This window comes from Erythrolamprus reginae, chromosome 4 (assembly GCF_031021105.1).
Source record: "Erythrolamprus reginae isolate rEryReg1 chromosome 4, rEryReg1.hap1, whole genome shotgun sequence".
NCBI lineage: Eukaryota > Metazoa > Chordata > Lepidosauria > Squamata > Dipsadidae > Erythrolamprus > Erythrolamprus reginae.
In genome coordinates, this window is record NC_091953.1 from 102,523,316 (window position 1) to 102,547,588 (window position 24,273).

At 38.1% G+C, this 24,273-nt stretch overlaps 1 protein-coding gene across 3 annotated transcripts in view; it reads left to right on the plus strand.

Moving 5' to 3' along the window:
- Positions 1–591: 591 nt before the first annotated feature.
- The window catches only part of CCDC138 (coiled-coil domain containing 138), a 34,980-nt gene continuing 11,298 nt past the window's right edge, over positions 592–24,273 (plus strand). Inside the window, exons 1-13 of one of the 3 annotated variants that reach the window (XM_070751089.1) lie at positions 628–760; positions 1,429–1,489; positions 2,912–3,041; positions 3,209–3,327; positions 6,618–6,796; positions 6,899–7,057; positions 8,079–8,198; positions 10,038–10,115; positions 10,205–10,309; positions 13,344–13,505; positions 15,564–15,680; positions 16,405–16,597; positions 17,961–18,321. In XM_070751089.1, the coding sequence (XP_070607190.1) occupies positions 695–760; positions 1,429–1,489; positions 2,912–3,041; positions 3,209–3,327; positions 6,618–6,796; positions 6,899–7,057; positions 8,079–8,198; positions 10,038–10,115; positions 10,205–10,309; positions 13,344–13,505; positions 15,564–15,680; positions 16,405–16,597; positions 17,961–17,974 (1,503 nt within the window). In that variant the 5' untranslated portion in view covers positions 628–694 and the 3' untranslated portion in view covers positions 17,975–18,321. Of the gene's footprint in view, positions 761–1,428; positions 1,490–2,911; positions 3,042–3,208; positions 3,328–6,617; positions 6,797–6,898; positions 7,058–8,078; positions 8,199–10,037; positions 10,116–10,204; positions 10,310–13,343; positions 13,506–15,563; positions 15,681–16,404; positions 16,598–17,960; positions 18,322–24,273 lie in introns of those variants that run through there. The other 2 variants (XM_070751087.1, XM_070751088.1) reach the window with 2 other exon arrangements.

Consider the following 24,273-nt stretch of genomic DNA (forward strand, 5'->3'; position numbering starts at 1 on the left):
CTACTACTATCCTATACATGTTCTTAAGCATAAAAATCTACTATCCATAGATGGTCTTAAGCATAAAACATATCAGAAAAACTTAATGACCTCAATCTGTATGGAGGACAGATGGGAAAAGGGAGATGTGATCGAAACATTGAAATATGTTAAATGGTTAAATAAGGTTCAGGAGGGAAGTGTTTTTTAATAGGAAAGTGAACATAGGAACAATGGGGCACAATCTGAGGTTAGTTGGGGGAAAGATCAGAAGCAACATGAGAAAATATTTTACTGAAAGTAGTAGATGCTTGGAACAAACTTCCAGCAGACATGGTTGGTAAATCCACAGTAAGAGAATTTAAACATGCCGGGCATAAACATATCCATCCTAAGATAAAATACAAAGGCTGAGTAGATGGACCATGAGGTCTTTTTCTGCCCTCAATCTTCTATATTTCTATGTTTGACACATTAAATAGGAAGGAAGGAAGAAGAGAGGAAGGAACGAAGGAAACGGAACGCCTGCGGCCTAGACCCGGCTTAGCCGGTTGCCTTGGAAACAAGGTCCCGTCCGATGAGGTGAAGTGGGCGGGGCGGAGCAGTCACTTCGCGCAAGCGCATATGAGTTCCTCTTGCTTCTGCTCCCTTCGCCGGCGGTTGTTGCAAAAGGCGGGAGGGCGGCGGGAAGGCTTACCTGACTAACTTTTCTTCCATGGCGGTTTCCCCAGAGCTGAGCAGCTCGGTTGAGCGCTGGAGGAGACGTTATCTGAGTAGAGAGGTGGGGGATACGCGATGGGAGAGGAGGGGTGCCTTGGGAGCTAGTTTGAACACGTGTCGCTCCATCTTCACAAGCTCCGGACGTGAAGTGGAGCTTGATAGAAGCGTCGCTGTTCTAACTCCTAAATTTCGACTTTGCCACGGTCCTAAAGTACAAAGGTGGCCTTGGTTTGCCTGTGACCATATATAGCACTTGGAGTTGAGGAAAATAACAGGCACGGATTCAGAGAGACTCCTTTTTCTTCATGGGTTCCTGCCCGGCGCAAGACAGATAAGCTTTGAAGCATTAATCCAAATTTTGTTCGGGAAAATATTATTTCTAGCGGGTATTGGGTGCCTTATTTCGAGGCTTGGACTGTCTGGGATTTTACGCTCAGTGGCCCTATTAACTGGTTCTAAAAGGGTTTTTTAAAGGTGGTAGAGACAAGCTAAATGCAAGAGCAGGGGTCTGCAACCTTGGCAACTTTTAAGACTTGTGGACTTCAACTCCCAGAATTCCTCAGCCCGTTTTGCTGGCTGAGGAACCCTGGGAGTTGAAGTCCACAAGTCTTAAAAGTTGCCAAGGTTGACAGATGCCTGTGCTAGAGCAAATGAACAATTTCAAAAATCCCATGTAAGAAGCAGGCACTAGATGGTGCTCCTCATTCTGGTATGCATTTCCTTTTTCAGGCTTATCTTTTGGATGAGACACAAGCCAAAAGTAAAAGTAGAAGGGCCCTGATAGCTGCAGGTAAGACATTTAAAAAGACCTGTGTTGTTTAGTTTGTTAAACAAGAAAAGGAACAATAGAGGCTTTTAGTAAAATGGAATTATCTCTCCCCATCAAAAAGCAGTGAGTAATGATTGGGACTTTGTGAACAACAGGTTTGTCTGCACAACACACTAATAGTTTATGGATCACGTTCCACTGAATTTACCCAGTTGCTTAATTTCATCCAATATATGAATCATCAACTGAGTATGTTCCTACCATCAGTGCCTTCCTGTCAGTGATTCTGCTCGCTCATTTCAAATGTACAAAAACTTGCTTCAAATTCTGAAGTTATGAATGAAGACTGTATATAAGTTTAAATACTCAGACAGGTCTTTTGAGAAGTGCCTCTAAATCCAGGCCTTGATTATGAGGTCCTCTGCAGATACATAATTCACCAGTATTTTTGTTGGAAAATGAAACATGGTCAAGGGAATATTATTAAGGGGTTTTTTAGAGTGTTGAATGGCCTTATAAAGGGGACATCAGGTTTTGAGCCCTAGTGGTACATGTTCTCTGAAGGTAAAAATAAAAAAACCTGACAGCATAATTGATCTTTGCCCAAGGGTAATACCAATGTTGAAATGTGTGCTTGTAGGTAATAGAATAACAATTCTTTAGGCTGGATAATGCTCATAACATTTAGAGTCCAATTGTGCAACTCTAGACTTTAAAATAAAAAGTAGCTCCCCCCCTCCATACCTTAAAATTGCAATATCACATAATAGAGAGTACTGTTCTGACATTTTTGAAGTATATTGTTATGCAAAAACTTAATTAGATATGGCAGAATTTGTAGTGAACTAAAAATGATTTATTATAATAGTTTTTTTTATAAAGCAGTCAGTTGCTTTATAGAAAATATGCAAGCATCATCAAGAGTTTGAGAAAGACCTATTTAGCCACAATAAGAGAAAGACCATATTGGTTGGAAATGTGCAATGGTTAGACAACAACTAAAATAATTATTTGGCTTATATGCCGCCGAATCCCGCAGGACTCAGGGTGGCACCCCATTTTACTATTTACTTAGGAAGGGATTCACCTTCCCCCAAAACCTGGCATGATATTTTATGGGGGGAGATATTTTACTTGGCTATAGTGCAAAGAGAAGTGAGCAATAGGTTTTAACCAACAGTGATCTCCCATGGGTGGAGTGTTATACTAATAAATGGACTATCTCAACATTGTGCCTCTTAGATCTGCTTTGAAAGTATTAAGAAAAGGGCAACAATTTCCTTTGCATCAAAGAAATTGGCAATATGCAGAGTTGGGATATATGTTTAATAGCTCAGCATTTTACCTTTATTTGTTTATTGTATTACAATTCAAACCTATAATTCAGTGATGATTTTCTGTAATTAATTAATTGATGGTCAGTAAAGTAAAGTTTCCTCACAGGAGATAACTCACCTGATGATACAGTTGCATCTATACTTATAAATTCCTCACAATCAAAGCTTCTGTACTGCAGAAGAAAGCATAATAGAAGATTTTTGGACTCCTCAAAAACTTTGAAAAAATTGGCTTGGTAAGAAATCTCTTTACATTTCGAAATATACATACTTTTATAATGCATAACTTATCAGGTCGTTTAACAATTTGGTTCAGTGACTTCCTTGAAGTACTAAAGTTTCTGCTGATTCTAGCATTGTCTTATACTGTGATAATTATGATTACCATAATTGTGTTTGTTAGGCCAGATGATGAGTTGGATTCTTTGTGCGATTCAGACCAGCTTCATAAACAGCCAGAACCAATTGGAGATTTTCTTGGAAATGGTAAAATCCAAAGTGAAGGCATATATTCAGAAGCAGGTATTCAATTATTTATTTCTAGCACAACTTGAGCAAAATAACATCTTCACATCTGGAATTATGCAGAATGTATAATTGGCTTGATCCTACTACATTTTTCAAGGCTTTTAACTGCAACATTGATGTCACTCTGTGCAAGATGAACTGCATTCTTAGCTGCTCCCTTCTGCCCTGTCTTAATTTACATTTGCATTTCACTCATAGAAACTCCATTTTTCACCATATTGAGGTTTCCAGGATTTAGTTATGACAAATTGTTGCTATTCTGTTCTTGAGGAAATGTCTACTCTTGGTTCCAGACAAGAGGTGCAGTATCTATCTTGTGTTCCTAATTAACAAGTTTCTTCACTTAGTCTGTTTTGCAGAATAGCAAAACACTGATTCATTATACTGATTATATAGTTCATTTTATCTTCCTGGCTAAACAAAACAGTCATTCAAGTTGTTTAGCTGATCATATTCAGGATTTTTAATTTCAGTCATTCTTGTCAGAATTGGAAAGGAAAAAGTGTTTTTTTCTATTCTGAGAAAGTTATAAAAGCAACTGGAAATCATTCTTGATATTTTCAAGGTTGGTTTCTTGTGTATTTCTTTAATAACAGCAATCCTGAGTACAGTGATATCTCTACTTAAGAACTTAATTCGTTCCGTGATCCGCTTCTTAAGTAGGAACATTCTTAAAAAGAAGCAATTTTTTCCCATAGGAATCAATGTAAAAGCAAATAATGCGTGCAAACCCATTAGCAAAGAAATAAAAGCTCGGAATTTGGGTGGGAGGAGGAAGAGGAGGAGGAGGACAGTCGCTGCCGAAGGAAGAAGGTAAGGTGAGAGGAATCAAAAAAATCTATAACTTTAAGGCTTAAAAAAAAAAAGAGGGACTTTGAGGCGGCGAGGGGGAGCACACGCCTCCAATACACCTGGTGTGAGGCTGCCTCCCATATGCTGCCTCCCATACATTTGCTGCTGCTACCTGCTGCCTCTCCCTTCCCATGCTGAAGGCCTCCCCTCTCCTCTCACTCGCCTTTCGTTCACTGTGGTAACTCCTCGGCTGCCCACAGCGAAGGGAGATTTTCTTTTCTCTGGGCGCTGGCAGAGATTTATTCCCTGCCCAGAGAAAGGAAAATGCTTTGTTCGCTCTAAATAGCCAAAGCCTCCTTAAGCGCCACCGAAAGGCTCCTCTAGCAGCCCAGGAAAACCAGAGATGGCTGGGATTAAAGGGGGAATGGCAGGAAACTGTCCGGGCCTTAGTGCCGCTCTCAAATTTCCTGGGAAATTTTTCTGGGCTCGGGTTCTTAAGTAGAAAATGGTTCTTAAGAACAGGCAAAAAAATCTTGAACACCCAGTTCTTAACTAGAAACGTTCTTAAGTAGAGACGTTCTTAAGTAGAGGTACCTGTACTTTTAAAGCTGTAGCAAGAATGTGTGGAATTCCAAGTAAAAGGATGTAGCAGCTTAAAAAGGTGGTGTAACAGCCATGAGCATACTGAATCATGCACAATTACATTGCAGGTATTGCATCCAGGTTTTAAAAAATATGACTAAATTTTTACAATTTTACCCATATCAGAACAGAAATCTAGAGAATTTTCAGGTGACAAACTGAGATTTCAGAGGTAAAATTGTTCTTATTTGGCATCCATATAAGTATAAAGAAGATTTGACATCCCTAAGGAATTCTACATTAGTCAGATGCACCTATATCAAAAACTCTAATTAAGAAATCAAAGAGATCCACAAAGATGCCACAGTTGCTTTATTGATTGATTGATTTGGATTTGGATTTGGATGCCGCCCCTCTCCGAGGACTCTGGGCGCTCACAGCATATACAAAAAGCAATAGTAGATCAATCCAATTAGTATATATTAAAAAATAATCCTTAAGTTCTAATTTTATAAAACATCCATGAAACATTCATTCAAAAATTGTACTAAAAACATTCGTTGGTCAGGGGGAAGATCTAGTAACCCCAGGCCTGGTGGCAAAGATGAGTTTTTAAACTCTTATGGGAGACAAGGAGGGTGGGAGCGGTGTGAATGTCTGGAGGGAGCTGATTCCAGATGGCCGGGGGCCCACAGAGAAGGCTCTTCCCCTAGGTTCCGCCAGCCAACATTGTTTGGTTGACGAGACCCTAAGAAGACCAACTCTGTGGAATCTCACCGGTCACTGGAATTCATGCGGCAAAAGGCGGTCTTGGAGATAGTCTGGTCCTATGCCATGTAGGTCTTTGTAGGCCATAACCAACACTTTTAATTGACCCCGGAAACAGATCGGCAGCCAATGTAGTCCATGAAGTGATCATCAGATATGGGCATGTCTTGAAAGGCCCAAAACCGCTCACGCAGCTGCATTTTGCACGATCTGAAGTTTCCGAACACTCTTCAAAGGTAGTCCCATGTAGAGCGCATTGCAGTAGTCAAACCTCAAGGTGATAATGGCATGAGTAACCGTGAGCAAAGACTCCCTGTCCAAATGGGCCACAACTGGTGCACCAGGTGGACCCAGGCAAACGCCCCCCTCGCCACAGCTGAAAGATGGTGTTCTAAGGTCAGCCGTGGATCAAGGAGGACGCCCAAGTTGCGGACCCTCTCAGGGGATCAATAATTCCCCCCCCCCAGGGTAATGGATGGACAGATGTCCTTGGGAGACAGTACCCACAGCCACTCCATCTTGTCTGGATTGAGTCTGAGCCTGTTGGCTCCCATCCAGACCCTGACAGCCTCCAGACACCGGCACATCACTTCCACTGCTTTGCTGAGTGGACACGGGGTGGAGATGTACAGCTGAATATCGTCAGAGTACTGATGCCCTTGGATCATCTCACTTGGATGATCTCACTTTGGAATGAAGGGGAAAAGAATATAAATTTCAAAACAAGATTTTCTTTTCTTGGTAAAATCTGACATGTTCAATAATTTAATTTTGCTGTATTTAGATTGTTCCACTATTGTTACCTCTTTTAATTTGTATGCTGTTAATCATTTTCTATGTTAAGGTACCTTGCAGAAAACTTTGGTTCCTGTATATTTATGGACAAGCTTTTAGACTTAATTGTGCTGTTTAATTCTTTTGAACTATTTCCAAATGTTAGATTTCCTTGTTTACATAATAGTTGATAATGATTCATAATGTGCACTAATTGACAGGCTAAACTCTGCCTTTTATGTCATCATCTGGAAAAGGGGCTAGTCACATAACCAGCATACAATCTTTCCATAATGAACAAAAATTGTAATGGCTTTTATAAAATGGCGGAATATAATGCTGATAATGCTTCCATTTTCATCTATTAGATATTACTCTGCCATCTACTTTAGGAGTGACCGCTTACTGTGATTATAATAATGACAGTAATGCAGTAAGAGACAGTGTGAGCATTTCTGAAACCCAAGAAATGAACGGGGAAAACATGGTAACACCTCATTTCAATCAAATTTATCATGAATTATCAATGATCCATCAGAAGCTACAGGTAAATTATTAATAATAGTTCTGATATTGGTACATTTTCATTCCAATATCAAAAGATGTTGCTACATTTTGTTTATTGGTTCTTTTCTCTTTTATGGTACAGCAAGAAAAATTAAGTCAGCGAGAGTATGCTTCCAAACTTCAAAAGAGAGAATGTTTCATAGCTGAACGGGAAGTCCAGCTTTGTAGGCATGAAGCTGCTTTGATCAAGATAAAGAGTGTTGAAGAGGAGGTTCATACAAAATTTCAAATTATGAAGGAGGTATCCCTAATTACAAAATTCTTATTAAATTTGAGAAAATTATTCTAACAAACACACAGGCTGTATTGATATCATCAGAGAAAAGTGAATTTATGGATTTATAGAGCCACAGTGGTTAGACTGCAGTACTATAGGCTACTGCTGACAGCCAGCTGCCTGTAATTTGGCAGTTCAAATCTTAACCAGGCTCAAAGTTGACTCAGCATTCCATGCTTCCAAGATGGGTAAAATGTGGACCCAGATTGTCAGGGGCAATATGCTGACTGTGTAAATCGCTTAGGACTGTAAAACGCTGTAAAGCAGTATATAAGTCTTATTGCTATTGCTATTTATCTTCCCTATGGACATAAAGGAAAGTGTCCTTAGATATCAGCATTGCCCAGGCAGTTGTGAAAGCAGTGCAGCTGGGGATTTGGGGCCTACTGCAATATATTAGTTCTTCGCTTCTTAAGAAATCACCCGGGTAATTTACAAAAAGCTTAACGTAGGATATCATAGTGGAAATGGATTGAAAAATCTCTGAGTAATCAGGGAATATAGAGGTACAAAATAAAATATTATGGTGAAAGCAAATGAAAGCAAGATTAGGGTTGGTGGTAAAGCTCATACGGCCATGGAAGTTCTGTGTATGCTTATGTATATTTCTAGAGTGTAATATATCTAAGCTGCATGCATAAGAATCTTATTGATTCTTTTAGTATACTATAACTGAGATTTGTTTTGTCTTAGCCAGTTTTTCTGCCCTGCATTAGGGAGAACTGTATTTTAGAATGTTGACAGAAAGATTACTCAAAGAAAATTAAGTTTTGTCTTCCTTTAGAATGTTTATCTTTATCTTTTTTGATTTTGAGATTATTGGATTTTTATTTAAGAAAGCAAGCTCTGGGTGGTACAATTATTTAACTCCCTATAGCATTTATATCATGTCTGCCTTACATAAAGAGACGGTCTTTGATTTACAATGGGTTTTTTTTTAAAGTCTAGTTAATCCTATTTTAAAAGTTTTTATTTTGGTTTGCAGCAACATGAAGCTGAAATAAAGCAGTTGTCCAATGCCTTGAAAGAAAAAATAAAGGAGAACAAAAGGCTGAAGGCATCATTTGAAACACTAAAGGAGCTGAATGACACCTTAAAAAAACAGGCAATTATCAGTTTTAACAGAATCATTAATCTTGTGTTAATAAATGCTATAAATAGAAGGTTGTTGTTTTTAATATGAAGTATTAATATGTTACAGGGATGGCAGTATCAAATATCTATAGATTATTCTATTCTAAGAATATAGTGGTAGGGAACATTCATGTATTTTAACCCTAATACATAATGGTAGCTTAAAAAAAATAGCATTTCAATTAGTGTAGCTTAATAGTCTTCATTATTTAAACTTCTGTCTAAAAATTAAAGCTTACTAATTATGATAATCTTTTACAGTTTAATATGTTTTAGCAATGGACAGAAGTGCTCATGTTTTCATTGCATATTTGAGACAACTGCAATAGTTGAAAAGGACAAAACACATCACAGGAAGCTTTAACCAATTGTGGCTACTTATTAGATATTTTCAAATATATACTGTAAGTAGCTTCCAAAGTATATAAATAGCTTACAAAGCACTGTAGGAAGGATGTAATCAACATGGATAGTCAAGCCTAGCCAAGGCCCCAACATTTCTCTGCAGAGTTTCCAACAGATATACTGGCTTCCCTATGCTGTACCTTAAACCAGTGTTTCCCAACCTTGGCAACTTGGAGATATCTGGACTTCAACTCATAGAATTCCCCAGCCAGCATTCGCTGGCTGGGGAATTCTGTGAGTTGAAGTCCAAATATCTTCAAGTTGCCAAGGTTGGGAAACACTGCCTTAAACTATGTCTAACTCCAGAAGACCCTTTCCTATGGCACAATGTCATAGACTCCCCTCCCCTCAGGCATCCTTGAAGATGAAAATCCTTGGAGCAGCAGTGCCCGTGTGACTTTGATATGCAGAGATAACAGAATGTGTGCTTTTCCAGTGCTTGTACCTTACAGGTGGTCATACTAGTGTCATCCTGAAACTACTATATAAATACTTCTGTCCTGTGCACTAAAAATTTGTCAGATAATTAACTCTAGGTCTTATCTAGGGCTCAGCATGATTAATTACATTTAGGGTAAACCTGGTCTGCCATATTGGGATGCGCTGTACCTAACAAGTATGGCCCTTCATATGCTAACATTTAATTCTTCCTTGTGTTCCCTTAATGTTTTCACCTCTCCTTCCTTTCGCTTTAACAATGCTTTTTATACCTATTGTGCAGTGAAGAGCTACCAAAATTTTTACTGGGGTGGAGCTCCATTTTCATTATCCCACTGCGTCCCCGTTCTCTCCCCCCCCCCCCGGTCCGGGCAGCAGCCCACCCCTGCTTTTGTGTCTCATATATTTTAGTTTAGACAGTGCATATTTTTATATTTTCTACATTTTTGCTTTTTAAAATATCTTTTAGATTTTTCACTTTTTATATTTGTATACCTTTTACACTTTATCTTTTATGCTTATGCTTATGTTTACCTCACCCCCTTATGTTATTCTATGACTATAATAAAGATTTGTTTGATTTATTGTGGCAATATAATATTGGAAATGTGAAAATACGTGTGAAATAATCTTTAACCACATTGCTGAACAATAAAATCCTTGACAGTTTCAGTAAAACATACCATTAGATAAATGTGCTTTGAATATATTTAGGATTGAAATCAGAATTTCTTGGTAACAGGATTCCCATACTGATGGGAAATGTAGCTAGCTGATTTTAAACTTTGGACTAACTGCTCTTTTTAGACGAGTATACAACTTTAGATGAGTTTTTCATCATGTCAGAAAGAAAAACTATACATAAGCAGCGCTTTGCTTGAGAATTTATTACTTGGGAAACAGAAAGTTTCATATAATATAAAAATTTAATTTTAACTTCAGTTCAACATTTTCTCCCTATTTTTAGTTAAGTGATGTGACTGAGCAAAACAAGAAGCTTGAAGTCCAGTCTCGAAAAGTACAGGCTCGTTTAGAGAATTTGCAGGTAATATTGAATCTTGGCTTTTGTTATCTTTGTCCTCTGCCTACTCCACCATCAGAAATCTTACATATTGTCTCTCTGACCTATTTCAGAGAAAGCATGAATTTTTATCAGTACAGAGATCTAAAGAAGCCACATTCCAAGACCGTAAAACTGTGAAGTCAGAAAGAGCAATAGCACCAGCAAAGGCCCATAAAGTAAGGCAAATTATATAAATCACTCATGCCCCAACTCAGAATTTTAAAGGCAGAAAACCTTATATTGTGTGGGAGTGGAAAGGGCAGCTGTGCATATCAAATATACAGGGTGCGTTCCAAAAGTAATGCAATTTTTTTAAAAAGTAATTTATTGAACAGATTTGCACAAGCACTTAAAATTCTTCAAAGTACTGTCCTTGGGCCTCTACATTTTTCCAGCGACTCTGCCATGACCGGTATGCGCCTTGGAGGCGTCTTTGGACACCTCTTGCAAGGTCTTCGTCATGGCTGATTGGATCTCTTCTATGGATGAAAAACGGGTTCCTTTCAGTGCTGCCTTAATCCGAGGGAACAAAAAGAAGTCGGCTGGGGCGACATCAGGACTATGGGGGGGGGGGCAGCGTTGGCACCTGGTGATTGGCCAGGAACTCACAGACTCATAGCATGTTGTGGCAAGGCGCATTGTTGTAATGGAGTTGCCAGGTAGCAGAGATGTCTTTTCTTGTCATGATGACCTTTTTTCGGACTCTTTCCAGCACATCCATATAGTAGGCAGCATTAACTGTCTGTCCTTGAGGAACAAACTCTTTATGGACCATTCCTTTACTGTCGAAAAAGACAATGAGCATTGTTTTCACTTTTAATTTGATCATTCTTGCCTTTTGGGTCTTGGGGGACTGGTTAGTGTGCCACTCAGAACTTTGGCATTTTGTTTCTAGGTTGTATTCAAAAACCTAGGTTTCATCACCAGTAATGACATTGTTCAAATAATCAGGTTCAATTTCTATACGTTGCAAAAGTTCACTTGAAATTTCCAATTATTATTATTATTATTATTATTATTATTATTATTATTATTATTATTATTATTTATTAGATTTGTATGCCACCCCTCTCTGAAGACTCAGAGCAGCTCACAACAGGAATACAAAATACAATGATTAAAAAAATAAAAGCAAAACAGTTAAAAATCCTTGATTTAAAAACACTCATACAACCCAAACAAACCATACATAAAACGGAGCAGCCGAGGGGAATCAATTTCCCCATGCCTGGCGGCAAAGGTGGGTTTTTAGGAGTTTGCGAAAGGCAAGGAGGGTGGGGGCAGTCCTAATATTCGGGGGGAGTTGATTCCAGAGGGTCGTGGCCGCCACAGAGAAGGCTCTTCCCCTGGGTCCCACCAGACGGCATTGTTTTGTCGACAGGACCCAGAGAAGACCAATTCTGTGGGACCTAATCAGTTGCTGGGATTCGTGTGGCAGAAGGTGGTCCTGAAGGTATTCTGGTCTGATGCCATGAAGGGCTTTATAGGTCCTAACCAACACTTTGAATTGTGACCGGAAACTGTCCTGCTGCTTCCACAGCTTGGAGAGCACTGAGACCAGTTTCATGGCAAAGCTTAGCGTCCCTCCCCTCACCTACTCTAAGTGCTTCGGCCACACTCCGACCAATAGGAGGGGCACGGGAAATTCAATTGCATTACTTTTGGAATGCACCCTGTACAATTGTCCTTTTTATACTATATATATGAGATGCCTTATGGACACTGAATATTTGTATGCAGGGGATATTGAGTTACATTCATTTATGTTATTGAAGGTAATCGAGGAGTTCTCAGAATTCCTAGTGATCATTTTTTAAAATATGAAATGTTTTCTTTTTTTAAATAAGCTAATATATCTTACATAATTAAAATATATTATGTATCAACTATGCATACTGTATATGTTAAAGGAAGAAAATAAAGATCACGGACTAAACAATGTGAAGTTAAAATCTTTGCATACATTTATTAATTTATAGAATATGCTTAAATTACAGAATGATTGGTTTCTTTATCTATAAATGCCTCTACCTGTAACAACCAAGTCCCAATCAACATTAAACTAATGCATAAAAAGAAATAGAAAGATTCAGAAATGATTCAGCAGTTAGCAGTGAATGAGACAAAGATGTGTGATAGTTAAAAACATAACTAATGGTTGTTACACTAGCAGTGTGTTAATATCTGCATAGTTTTGTGTTGATGCCTGACATCTAAAATGATTTTCAGAGAATGCTATACTAATTATGTGATGCAATGAAAAGTATAAATATGAAAAAAGTATATCAAAATGCCTAGATAAATTTGCTTGACAAGGGAATAGAGGGAATGATTGCTCATTAGTGATGAAAAATTAGAGCAAGTAGATGAATGTTAGTTCCTTGGGAGACTGTGTATTAAAGATGATAAAATGGATGGTAGAATTGTGACATGCAGATATTGGTAGAACAGTAACAAGTAATTTGTAATGTCCTGCAAGAAATAAGCATTTCTCTCCCCTTTAGTGTATAGAAGATTGGATAGGTCAGAAGAAATAAAAATGTAAGTTGAGGAATATTATAAATAGCGGGTAAAAAGAATTAAAGTATGAAATTAAAAAGAAGCAATAGCTCAATCTGATGTGTGAATTTTATTTTATTGTGAAGCTGTATTGACAATTCTTGCAGGTCTAAAAGTGCTATCTGCCCTCTAGTCTTTCGCACATATCATCACAAGCTCTTATACACTGACCTCCTTGCTTGAGGCTCTTGCCTCTTCCCTCTTTAATACCTTATAGTTCTGGAGTTACAATGGCAATTGGATTGTTGGAATTACTGCCACTAAGCAATATGGTCATGTGGCATCACACTTAATGACTGTACTACTTAGCAACAGAATTTCGGCTCCTAACTGCTATCATAAGTACAAGTAGCAGCTGCCCACAGGAAAAGAAAGGCCAATTGTCGCTATATAATACTTTTAGTATTACAGGATGTATTATTCATGCAAATGAAGTTGGAAGAACATTTCCCTTCTCACTTTCTTACTAGTACCAGCCATGATTTTCATGTACTTTGGGAACAGGTGACCCAAAACTGGGTATGTGTTTGTTTATTTATTGAATGTTGTACAGAATGTTGCACAACCAAACATTCAACTTGACATGTCCTGTCAATATATACTAAAGATATTTTCAATTCTCAATTCTCCTTTCTGTATTTTTTTTTTCAGTTACTACTTAATTTACCTGTCTATAACTTGTTAACGGTATTAATGGACTGGATCTCAGAGCAGCACCTATGCAAATTGATTGTTGATGAAGACAAAGAAAACATTCATAAACTAGGCACACTTGTTTCCAGCAGAAACTATTTACAGGAGAAATGTGTCAAGGTAGAATTTTTCTCAACCTAATGGAATTAAAAATTGGTATCATTTGTATGTTCAATATTGGTACATTAAGGTGGTCTGATGATTAAACAGAATGATTTGATATTATAAATCCCAAGCTCTTCTTAATTTTACTTTTATTAGAAAGCTGTTATCTAAAACAAGGGATTCAGGTTTATGGGTATAACTTCAGATGAATGCTTGGTATACAGGTATGTTTCATGATTTGTAACTAACGTACCTGATTCCTTGTGATTTGCATTTTATCCATCCAACTTGGATAAATTAATTCTAATGTGGTTATCATTTAATTTTTTAAAAAATTTAGAGATAATGGTTACTTAAGATAGAAAATTACAAAACAAAAGTGCTCATTACGTTCATTAGCTGCAGTGCTAAACATGCTTGCCTGAAAGTAATCCAATTGGTTGCAGTGGAACTTGTTTCTAATTCAGCATGCATAGCCTTGCACTATCCATTCTGAACAGGCCCAAGTAAGCTTTTTCCTGTGTTCTTCTGTAATAGAAAAGTTGTGATAGTACCAGAAGAATGAGTTTAAGGTTTTTTTTAAAGAGATTGATTTCTCATTCAAGTGGCATACTGAAAATATTTAAAGACTGTTAATGACATCATAATGCCAAATATACTATGTCTCAGAAAATTATGTGTTAGCTGCAGTACAGATTTTATTAGCTGGCTTTTGTTAACACTACAATCCAGCTTGTGTTCCTGGTACAGGAAACTTTAAGAGGATGTAAAACTTCCCTACATGAGGAATAGCCTCATTTCATAATGATAGTGCTATAGTGCTTGTTTACTATTGATGTTGAGAAATTGTAAACAAATCCAGATCGAAATGGCATTCATAATGCAAAATACTGACTGGTCAAAAGACTATATGCTATTTATGCTCCTACAATGCTGTCCTGATTAGCAGTTTGTAACCCGGATAAGTGATAGCTGATCTTGGCTGATCTCAGAAAGTCCAGGTTAATTCTTCGATTGGGAGCCAAATTCCAGGGATCAAGGCAATGGAAAACCATTAGGTTAGAATTTACTAGTAAAAATAGTCTATGATAGATCTTTAGATTGATATAATTTAAACTGGAATATTCACTGAAAAAGGCAGAATTAACCATTTTAAGGCAATTTGTTACTGCTTGAATAAAATTAAAGTATTTAAAGTTCAAACATGGAAACAGGAACTTTTTTTCCCCTAATCAAATTCCAGCACAATCCTAGCATCTGGATCAGCCAAACAGAAGGGTTGGGAGGGCTGGAACTTCAACCTGGTTTTGGAAGGTTTCCAAGGAAAAAAACGGGAAAAATTAGTGAGGAAAAAAAATTAACATTGCATTTCTCTAATTCATAGCTTGAGACATCTTTCTGTATATTAATATTTAACTTTTGATCATTTTAATTTTTATATTATGATCCCGCTACATAGAGTGCTGGTGAGACCACATTTGGAATACTGTGTTCAATTCTGGAGACCTCACCTACAAAAATATATTGACAAAATTGAACGGGTCCAAAGACGGGCTACAGGAATGGTGGAAGGTCTTAAGCATAAAACGTATCAGGAAAGACTTAATGAACTCAATCTGTTTAGTCTGGAGGACAGAAGGAAAAGGGGGGACATGATCGAAACATTTAAATATGTTAAAGGGTTAAATATGGTTCAGAAGAGAAGTGTTTTTAATAGGAAAGTGAACACAAGAACAAGGGGGTACAATCTAAGGTTAGTTGGAGGAAAGTTTAGAAGTAACGTGAGAAAATATTATTTTACTGAAAGAGTAGTAGATCCTTGGAACAAACTTCCAGCAGACATGGTAGATAAATCCACAGTAACTGAATTTAAACATGCCTGGGATAAACATATATCCACCCTAAGATAAAATACAGAAAATAGTATAAGGGCAGACTAGATGGACCATGAGGTCTTTTTCTGCCGTCAGATTTCTATGTTTCTATATTATAAGTGTAAGAACCAGCTTCCAAACACTATTTATAAGACTATAATTTGGAAAATAATTGCAATTTTCTGTTTGTGTTCTGCAGCTTTTGCCTTTAGTCGTGGAACAACTTCAGTGGTTGCCCTTTGTGAATCCTAACCTGCACTTCCCTATGATTAAGTGCATTTACTGGGCTGTAAGGCAGTTGGATGGAAGTACCCAGGTAAAATATGTTTTCATGCAGGAAATGTGCTTTTCTCTAAGGATGTTTCTCTGAACAAAACAACTTTTTAAGGTTAGCCTGCTTTTAGATGTGATCGGCGGCACTAAAATCTAATAAATAAATAAATAAATAATAAAATGGTTAAATATAATTTAATCATAGGTAAATCATTTTAACATTAATGTAGTCACATGCCACACTTTTTCTTGTAAGACCCAGTTCTTTTGTGAACCCATCTTCATAGGCCATTAGAATTCTAGATCTGAGCACATTATTTTGTAAAATTGCAGAGTTCTCTTTATACAATTTATATAATTTTTTTAATGGCCTCAAGCCAGTGTGATCTTTCTGTTTTTCTACTTCGATGCAAATTCATATCAATTCTACACTTAATCATTATGGAACCATGTATCCTCATTACAGAGTTGTAGTAAGCAAAAATTAGAACATTTCAAAAACCAAACCTACATTCTGAACTGTTAAGCCTTCAGTTCTAACTGAATATAAACTATAGTGTCAAACATATTAAATGGTTTATTACATTAAGTATTTTCTTCTGAGATCACTTGTTTGGAAGTACTTTGCATATTTTAAATAGATTGCAGTGTTGATAATATTGATCTACAAGATTTATATTTCAGTAAAATGTATATAGAATAAATATATTATGTCCGTGCATAACACAGAATACTGTAATCATGTTCTACTTTTCATTGCTTCATAGTATGCAGCAATGACCTCAACCATGAGACGGCTGGGTGAAGACTTATTTAAAGGTGTTGTCCCTAAGGAAAGTCCACACAATTCTTCTGAACATGCTACTGATTCCAAGCCCAAGGCTGCATCTTTCTTTAAAAGTTGTAGTTTACCTTTACGAGTTGTATCAACTTTAATTATAATCAAAGTGGTCACACAAGGTAAGCTTTATAAATATTTTTGAAAATATTAAACACCAGAAACCTAGGAAAATTGTTAGTGTTTTTAGAAAACTTTTTAAAAGTTGTTTGTTCCTACAAGTAATATTTTAAATAAGCGTACAGAAGCAAATATTTTCCTACAGTGTTGGTAGAGGCTATCCTTTATTAGGTTTGCTCCTCTCACTTGCTGCTTCAGACAGGACCACCAAATTTTTAGATTCCACTCACCACTGGTTAGGATCCTATTTTTGATTTGTAGCATTCTTTGAAAAGTTACATTCTTCAATGTTTTGGCATTGGACCAAGCAAGGACCATGATGGAAACCAAGGGCAGAAACTGCCTCTCTCCAAAGACATATTTGAATATCTTCTGATAGTTATGATCTCATTAGGCAAAGGGATCCCAGTAGTATTGATTCCAATTTTTGCATACATTATCCGTTTTCCTTTTTCTTCATGGAGGTATCTTGTGGCATCAGAGTACACATCAACTCAATTTACATTTTGGCAATGTGCAACTTATGTTGTACGTGCAAAAATTCCTTTAAGCTGTCATCCTGAACCACCCTGAAAATACTAGCTATAATATGTGCATTTCCTGTTATCTCACACTCTGATTACCATAAATGGTAGTTTGGTTGACCATACAATACTTCTCCTTGTCATCAGAAGATTAGGATCTGTAAAATGACATACTACAACATTTGAAATACTAAAGGAATTTTTCAAAGATAGGACCAGAAATTATTAGCCACAATGTCAACAATATCAGTAACAATGTCTGCTTTCATAGGTTACCTTTAAAAGATATTTAATAAAGGAATAAAAGATATGAAATGAATCTTGTTTGATTCAGAAAAAATAGAATGAGAAATATTGAATAAAAAAGGGAAGGCATTTAAAGTGGAAATACAAGTGATAAGAGAATAACTCAGATAAGGACTCTTTACTGCATACAGATTACCCTTGATTTATGACCGCAATTGAGCCCATAATTTCTACTGTAAAACAGTGGGATTATAATTTCAATCAGACTCAATTTTACAATAATTTTTAGGGTGTTTATTAAATCATGCAGGTTCTTAAATAGATCCAGCTCCCCCCCAATAGGCATTTTTGCTGAAAATTGCCCCCCGCCCCCCCCAAAAAAGCCCTTCAAAAGTTAGCAAAGAAGGAAGGAAGCAGAATGCTGTGTGTATTCTAATTATAAACACAATTGGGTGCTTGGCAAACAGCCAGTTGTGATCATGAGACCGGTGTGTGTGTGTGTGTGTGTGTGTGTGCAAACAGGGGAACATAAGTGAACCAAAAGAAGCCATCTAAAGTTTTACAAATTTTATAATTATTTATACAATTTATACAGGGAAATACAAATAATAAACCAAGGGAATGGCCTGGATAATGTCTTTTTATTGGATATACAAGAAGAAGCAATGCAATGGGAGAAAGAAGAATTGAAGAGAGATCAAATCCTAGGACAATAATTGAATGGATTAAAGATTAAGATTTTAACCAGTAAAAGGAAGAAATACAAAGTTGGTTTATTTCATCAAGGTTAAAATAAGACATGTTCATATAAGAATCCTGGTGCAACCTTTACAGAATTTTTGCTGATACCGGAACTGAAAAATTGATGTTTTATGGATTTCCTTATAGATAAATGATAAGAGACGGGATCTGGGATGAAGAGATATCTGTCTAAATAAACTACTACCAAACCTGTTTATACAGAGGGTCCTTGATTTACAGCCATTCATTAGTCACTGTTCAAAGTTACCAAGGCACTGAAAAAAGTGCCAAGGGGGTACCTACTCAGGTCTCTCATGCAGGAAGCAGAACGGTTAGGGGTTGGGTGGAAAGGACCTCATTTCCATCAGAGTGTAGCACATATTGGGATTGAAGAATGTGCAGGTGGACTTGCTTAACAGGACCATGATAGACCACTCTGAGTGGAACTGCGCTCAAACCTCTTCCAAGAGCTGTCCAAGAGTTTTAGCCATCTGGCGGTGGACCTTTTCATTTCTCTGATGAACGCCCAGTTGCCAAGATTCTTTACCAGGAGTGAAAGGGATCAATGCTCTTCACAGTCCGTGACCCAGTGGGATACTGTATGCTTTACTCCCTGTTCCCTTCATTCTGGGAGTAATAAGGAAAGTATTGACAGAGTGGGCAAAGATCTTACTCCTAGCTCCCCACTGGCCCCGATGTTCATGATATGCAGATCTGGTCAGCCTCTTAGTATCCTGACCCTGGAGAGAATCTCCCTCAGCCAGGTGGTCTTGGTCCATCCAGAGCCACAATGGCTCCAATGACCATCTGGCATTTGTGTGGAGTCTCCTGAGGACTTCTTCAGGGTGATATAGATGATTCAGGCCTCCAGAAAGCCGTCGACTAATGGAATTTATAATTCCACGTGGACAACCTTTGCCAAATGGTATTTCAAGGGTCAGATTGACCCCACTTCAGCTTTGGTGCCACAAGTCCGGGAATTTTTCCAGGAAGGACTGGATAGAGGACTAACTCAATACTATTTGCAGACAAGTGGTGGTTCTCTCTTCAGTGTTGACATGTGAGGAGCAAGAGTTCCTCACTCAACATCCGATTATCTGAAGGTTTATCAGAGGTGCAACCAATCTGAACCCTCCTGTGGTACACTGGTATCCCACCCGGGACTTGCCTAAGGTGCTGCTAGTCCTCAACTCTGTGCCCTTCAAGCCATTAATGAAGGCCAGTCTGTTTTTCCTGACCTTCAAAGTCACATTCCTCGTGGCCATCACTTCGGCCAACCATATTTCAGAGTTGTCAGCCCTCCATCAGGGAGAACCATTGCATCTTTCACCTGAACAGGAGAGTCCTCAGGCTGGTCCCTCCTTCATCCCCAAGGTGAATTCCTGGTTCCACAGGGCCCAGGAAATCTATATTGCCAGATATCTGTCCAGGGCCAACCCATGTCCTGGAGAAGAAATGGCACTATCTGTTCTTTTCAACCATCTTCAATGGACACCAGGGAAACACCATCAACTGTAGGCTGATGGTTAAGACTTACGAAACTCAGGCCCAGCCACTATCTGGATGGATAATGGCTCATTCAACTAGGAGTGCAGCCACCACAGCAACGTGGGCAACTCAGGCCTTATCAAAGACATTTGTACAGCGGTGACATGGTTCTCACCGTTGCCCTTTATTAGACACTACAAATGATGCCTTCGCGTCAGCGGAAGCATCCTTTGGAAGGAGAGTCCTACAAATGGCTACCCACCCACAGCACAGTCGGCTTTGGTATGTTCCATGCTTGGACTCTCCATCAAGCACAATGGAAAAGGGCATTGGTCTTACCTGAAACACTGCTTCTCTGTGTGTTGTGGGAGAGTCCAAACTCACCCTGGCGACTGTATGGTCCACAATCCAGGAACAATAATTTGACATGAGAGAGACATTTTATTCACTGTTACGCCTTCATCAAAAACTGGGCCAGAGAAGAAGCTTGGCGACTCAGTCTGTGGGCAAAAAGGATAAATCAACCCATTTTTGGAGTTTCCTACAACACAGAGAGAAGGGGCATATCGGGTAAGATCAAAGCCCCTTCTAAGCCAGTCAAGTAATCGGCCACTATTTGTAGAAGCCCAGCAACAATCTGATTTAGAGCCTTGGCAACCTTCCTCAGTGGAACTGATCATATTGGAAGGGGCATAAGACTCAACCAAACTAGCAAGTCTCTCAAGTTCACTCCAAGGACGAATCATCCTTCTGCCTTCCTATAGATGTCCACAAACAAAAATAATGGCATCATCCCTCCAGTGGAAGAGAGTGGACTCTGATAAAAAAAAACCCGTATGCCTGGATCTTTGCCATAGAGATCCACCAGCTGAGAAACCAAGAGTTCTAGTCCCAGCTTAAGCACAAACGTCAGGCAGGTGACCTTGAGCCAGTCACTGTCTTTCAGCCCTAGGAAGGACACACTGGTAAACCACTTCTGAAAATCTAATTCCAGAAACTGCAGGGGGTTTTCCAGGCAATCACTAAGAATCACTGCTGGCTCAAAGACCTCTGCATCCATCACACAGTGGACACATTAGTTTGGTTTCCTTTTCAAAGTTACGTCAGCCAGAGAAAGATAGGCTTATGAGAAAAATCTTCAATCATTAAGGATGTATTAATGAATTTGGAATGAGTGCTTTGAAGAGATGCAGAATAAATGTTCTACAGTAGTAATCAAAATGTGACTAATAACTATTAAACCTTGGAAGCACTTGGTTAATCCAATTCAAATTATTAGAAAAAGGAAAAAGAGAAACTAGATAATGAATAATACATTAAGTCAACACTATAAAATTATATGTGTTTTGTATGGTAATGTCAAGAAATAAATTCCAAAATCCAACTTTTCAATTTTCACAAATTGAAAATTATAAATTTAAATTACAGTCTAAAATGGTTTTGAAATGGATGTGAATTCCAAATCAAATTTATTGTTCAAATATAAGTTATTCTAGAGATTGAAATGTTATTGCTATTTTAATAAACTAATGCTGGAAGATCTTCCCCTTCCCCCCAAGTTTGTTTCTCTCTAGGGAGCTGTATAACTTGCCCTTTCATTTGCAGCTGTCTCTTGCTATATAGAAAGTCAATTTCTTTTTTACTCAATTCTGGCAAAAAAAAACCCTCCCGCAGCTAGGCTATTTAAACCTAGAGAAACTCCTGACTGTAATTGCTCTGGCTGCCATAAATCACACCCAAAGTTCTGTCAGAGTTGCAGTGGATTAAGCAGTAGCAATGGTCTAAGTTAGGTTTCCCACAATCAGTCCAAATAATATGTATGAGTTCAGGAGATAAAGATAGTAGCTAGTATTAGATCTTGCTTAGAGTCTAAGTTATAGACTGTCAAAATTTGAGCTGCTCTAGAGATGTTTCTAGCTCTGAATTCTATGATGAGCAGACCCTATCTATCCAGCTTTCTTTTATCTTTCCTTATGCAGGTGTAAATGAAGCTGATCTGCCCCAATTGAGGTGCAGCTTGATTCATGTGCTTTCTTGCAAGTACATTCTGGACTGCTTTCACTTGGTTTATACTTGTCAATGTCATTCTGCAGGGCTAGCTAGACTTGACTCCCAGATGGCAAGGCTGAACCTATTTTATCATAACACTGGAGTTTAGTTCTGAACTTTGCTTTTAACTTATTTTTTTATTATTTATTTGTTCAATACACAATACATATTGAATAGACATGTAGTAATATATATAAATAGACATGTAGTAATATATATAAAGAAAATGATAGAAAAAAAGATATAAAAATAGAGGAGAAGATATATGAAAGGAAGAAAATATATATGAGATAAAGGAGAGACAATTGGACAGGGGACGAAAGGCACACTGGTGCACTTATGTACGCCCCTTACTGACCTCTTAGGAACCTGGAGAGGTCAATCGTGGATAGTCTAAGTGAGTTGGATTGGGGGTTGTGTTGACACTACTGAGTCCGGTAATGAGTTCCACACTTTGACAACTCGATTGTTAAAGTCATTTTTTACAGTCAAGTTTGGAGCGGTTAATATTATTTATTTATTTATTTTATTTATTTATTCAATTTTTATACCGCCCTTCTCCTTAGACTCAGGGCGGCTTACAACATGTGAGCAATAGCACTTTTTAACAGAGCCAGCATATTGCCCCCACAATCCGGGTACCTTGGAAGGATGGAAGGCTGAGTCAACCTTGAGCCAGTGATGAGATTTGAACTGCTGACCTACAGATTTACAGTCAGCTTCAGTGGCCTGCAGTATAGCACTCTACCTGCTGTGCCACCCCGGCTCATATTAATATTAAGTTTGAATCTTTTGCGTGCTCTTGTGTTGTTGCAGTTGAAACTGAAGTAGTCATTGACAGGCAGGACGTTGTAGCATATGATCTTGTGGGCAATGCTTAGATCGTGTTTTAGGCGTCGTAGTTCTAAGCTTTCTAGACCCAGAATTGTTAGTCTATTTTCGTAGGGTATTCTGTTTCGAGTGGAGGAGTGAAGGGCTCTTCTGGTGAAGTATCTTTGGACATTTTCGAGGGTGTTGATGTCCGAGATGCAGTATGGATTCCAGACAGATGAGCTGTATTCAAGGATGGGTCTGGCAAAAGTTTTGTAGGCTCTGATGAGTAGTGTGAGATTGCTGGAACAGATCGTACTTGATGGGTACTTCAACCATGCATTTCCAAATGAATATGACAGATGTGTCCATATGGAACATTTTCTGCCTACTGAATGTCAGCGTTCAATCGTGGCAGCCATGCTGAGGGCTGTACATCTAAAATGTACAGAAAGCCAAGTGCAACATAAACCTCTTTGAGATAAGGGAGAAAGCATCATTGGATTTTTACTTTTCTATTTCAGAGATTGACACTCTGCCTTCACAGACAACATGCATGCCATTTTCATAGAGGAGTTGAACAAGGCAAAACATTTTCAATAAAACACATAAAAAGTGCACAAACCACTTCATCAGCCCTTTGAAATGTTTCTGTGCTCCTATTAAACACAATGTTATTGAGTTCATATCCTATTTTCAAATATCAGTGGAAACCCTGATTTTGAAAAAGACCAAGAATCTTCCTGTGTTTTTCTTACTTTTTCTGATCAGGTTTGTACAGAATTTGTCAAAGGAAGTTATTAATAACTTCATCTTGAAGATTCTTGCTTTAGGGATAATCCAGCCTTTCATAGAAGTCCCACAGATCCTTTTATCCTGTCAGGAACTTCTGGGCTTTTCACCATCCAGATGCAGACTGCTTAAAACTACACATAATGGATGTTGGATTTCTCCCATTGTAGGATTTAAGTTGTTATCCTACACAAATCAAATTACCTTAGCTTTTCTAAGTGGATCCATGATGCTGATCCATGAAGTTATCTTGCTGAGAGTCACCTTGTAGGGAAGATGGGTAGCTTAAAAAAGTAGTAATAAAAAATTCCCAGAAGCCATTAATGTAAAAGAATATCAGAATATCCTTCAATATGTTGTCTATTCCTCCTTCAGCCACTCTTCCTGCTCTTAATGCAGGACACTTTATGATAACTCACTTGAGGAGAATGAGAGTATTACTTATTCTCCTCTTCCTGATGTTTAAAGGGCCACCATGACTTTGAGCTGTTTGATCGCTAGCTTCTTCTCTGCTCGATCAGGGGGTTTAATAGCCTATATCCACTAGGGTTTGCACTCCACTTGTGGGGTACGGCTTTCCCCCCTTCTGATGCTCCCCTCTCCAAGGTTTGCAATTGTGATCCCGAACAGAAAAATTTGTGCTGAAAGGCAATGGTTCACTTTTCAGCACCACACCGGCATAGCGCCACCCCAGAAGTCTGTCAGCTTTTATTATGGTAGATGGAGAATATGGTCAAAGGAGTATTGCTTATAGAATGATTAGAGGATGGGGAATGGCAATATTTTCACTGACTCCTTTTAGGTTATATTTCTGATGGAGTTCTCTACTTTTCAAGTGCAGAACTGGAAGTGAGTCAGTCTTCCCACAGATGTATGTAAGATCTCCATGATCCTGCCTGTTAAAGCAAGAATGAGCGAGCAGTGCAGGATGCCTTCAATCCATCATAGGAAAAAGAAACCCTTACAAAAAGCCAAAATTCCTTTCTTGGATGAAATTGTGAAATGTGTGTTCATTACAAAATGAATTA